The sequence below is a fragment of the Tachysurus vachellii genome, chromosome 2 (genome assembly GCF_030014155.1).
Source record: "Tachysurus vachellii isolate PV-2020 chromosome 2, HZAU_Pvac_v1, whole genome shotgun sequence".
NCBI lineage: Eukaryota > Metazoa > Chordata > Actinopteri > Siluriformes > Bagridae > Tachysurus > Tachysurus vachellii.
The window spans coordinates 16,955,579-16,957,942 of NC_083461.1; the positions used below are offsets into that span (position 1 = coordinate 16,955,579).

Sequence of the window (2,364 nt, forward strand, 5' to 3'; positions counted from 1 at the left end):
ACTCCCACAGCGCAGCTCTGCTGTTCACTGTTCATCCGCCTCAGCAGCGTGTATTATTAGCCCCACTGGTGAGTATTAAGCACTTTTACATATACGTACATTTTTACCATCTTCATTTATACGCTTATAAATAGAACGGCCTGACTACTGGATACGTTTTTCAGGCAACTGCATGGCACGCGGTGTCTGTTACGCGCGTGCCTCAAGTTTCGGTGAGTGGACACAGCGTGAGTGTATATAAACCTCACGACGCGGAGCATGTGGTCACTGCAGTCGCCAGTTCTCATCAGTCCGAGTGCAAATCGCTAGCCCCCTCAAACACAACCTGAGGTGAGTGATTGTCTGCAGCCTTAAGCCGAAATCACTTTTATTTCTTTGTCTCTTTTTACTTTTTTCTTTTACTTTTTTTTTTTTTTAACCTTTGGACTAACTTGGAACCTGGATCAGGAATAAATATGGATATGATGTAATTTTACAAACAGCCATAATGTAGCAGTTAAAATTTCATTTCATCATTTCTGATTTACCTTTTAATAATTCTGCATGGTTTTTATGGTACTATACTATAGTGAATAATGCAAGGTACATGCGACACTATGTATAGTGCTTTAGTCAGCAACTGCAATGTGTCACTTGTCTGTCTGTCTGTGAGGTGTTTAGATTTTTAAAGCCTTATGTCCATCCTTTTGACTTTCTCTTTAAAGCAAAAATGGCATTTGCTGGAATCCTGAATGATGCTGACATCACTGCAGCCCTGCAGGCTTGCCAAGGTACTGTACTGTCAAGATCTCTCAATCATCTGTCGTTACACAACATTGGCCACATTACCTGAAGATTACTTATCATGGCTCAACAACGAAGAACACTTTAGTTTCAAGCATAGAGCTGCTACTCTTCAGGGCATTCTAGACAAGCTAGAGACTCCCAAATCTGCTTGCAACTTTTCTGACATCAGTGCTTTTCAAATTAGTTGCCACAGTGTTTGGTTATTTAAAACCAGAATTGTCATTTGTTCTCCTTGATTGTCAGCTGCTGACTCTTTCAACTACAAGACCTTCTTCAGCAAGGTTGGCCTGAGTGGAAAGTCCAGTGATGAGGTCAAGAAGGCTTTCGCCGTCATTGATCAAGACAAGAGCGGCTTCATTGAGGAAGATGAGCTGAAGTAAGAATCTGATTTCTTGAGTTTTATTTGGCTTTGGTTTAAAATGATCCCATAATATCCATCTTAAACTTTATCTGTTCCCTTCAGACTGTTCCTGCAGAACTTCTCTGCTGGTGCCAGAGCTCTGACAGATGCTGAGACCAAGGCCTTCCTTGCAGCTGGTGACAGTGATGGCGATGGCAAAATTGGAGTTGATGGTACTTAAGCAATACTAGTCCTTGCAGATAATAAATGGAAGGCATTATCTTTTAATAATAAAGACACACATTTATTTGTATATTTATTTACATATTTAGATATTTTATTAATATTTGAATTACTTAGTGTTTACTCTTTACATTTTGGAATAATGCTTTTTTGTTAAAAATTCCGATAAATGCTTTGTATCTGTATTGTGTATAAAGAAGTTATGCAGGGATTGGGGTAGATTTCTAAAACTGTTTAATCACATCTGTTTTATTTATTTATTTATTTATTTATTTTCCAGAGTTTGCTGCTCTTGTGAAGGCTTAAGTACTTCATGCAGCCTGTTTTTTGGAGATGACGGTAAAGCAAATGCTTTTTTTTTTTTTAACCATTTTATTAAAACCAGTATGAAATATGGTGCTTGATCCAAACCCAAATCGTACTGCAGATTTAATATTTGATTCTATATTATACTTTCAGAGCTTGCTGCTGTAGACAAAGGGTTAAATGACAGCTGACCACAACAACCTCTTACTGAAAAGGAACAACAATTCCCAAAGCCAAGCTGATTTTTATACATGACTTTGACTGCGCACCTTCTGTTCCCAAGCTGCCCTCTGTCCTGAATGACTTATTGTCAAATGGTTGTTTAAGACATGTCTTAGACGTGAACTTGGGGTACTATACAATCTGTGATGCACTTTTTTGGGAAAGGGTGGTGAGGAGAGAATAAATGTTCTTTTTTTTCATTTTTGTGTGCTTTTTTGTGTAACATTCCTCTCTTATGTAAATATGTGACTTTAGAAATGCACAAAAACACTTTAAGGTACAAACTAAAATTTATTATAAGGTGCCATTCATAGGAAAAAAAAGTTTAAAAAGACTAGACTTAAAAAAACACTTAAAAAATTTAAAAAATTTAAAAGACTTAAAAAAATTAAGATATCTTACTGTCATTCTAATTCTTAATACACAAAGTATCTTTACAGGTTCCTTATTTCAGGTTTTTGTTTACA

General features: G+C 36.6%; 1 protein-coding gene across 1 annotated transcript; it reads left to right on the top strand.

The window, feature by feature from the left end:
* The first annotated feature begins 243 nt into the window (after positions 1-243).
* On the top strand, positions 244-2,097 carry pvalb3 (parvalbumin 3). The gene is made up of 6 exons (XM_060890638.1): positions 244-330; positions 705-770; positions 1,030-1,162; positions 1,250-1,359; positions 1,650-1,708; positions 1,829-2,097. The coding sequence occupies exons 2-5, from the start codon at positions 710-712 to the stop codon at positions 1,673-1,675; spliced, it is 330 nt and encodes a 109-aa protein (XP_060746621.1). The 5' UTR covers positions 244-330; positions 705-709; the 3' UTR covers positions 1,676-1,708; positions 1,829-2,097.
* Positions 2,098-2,364: the final 267 nt, after the last annotated feature.

Coding starts and splice junctions, on each gene's coding strand:
- pvalb3 (XM_060890638.1), top strand. CDS start 710: ATGGCATTTGCTGGAATCCTGAATGATGCTGACATCACTGCAGCCCTG. Junction 771..1,029: donor AGCCCTGCAGGCTTGCCAAG/GTACTGTACTGT, acceptor CTTGATTGTCAG/CTGCTGACTCTTTCAACTAC. Junction 1,360..1,649: donor TGGCAAAATTGGAGTTGATG/GTACTTAAGCAA, acceptor TTTATTTTCCAG/AGTTTGCTGCTCTTGTGAAG.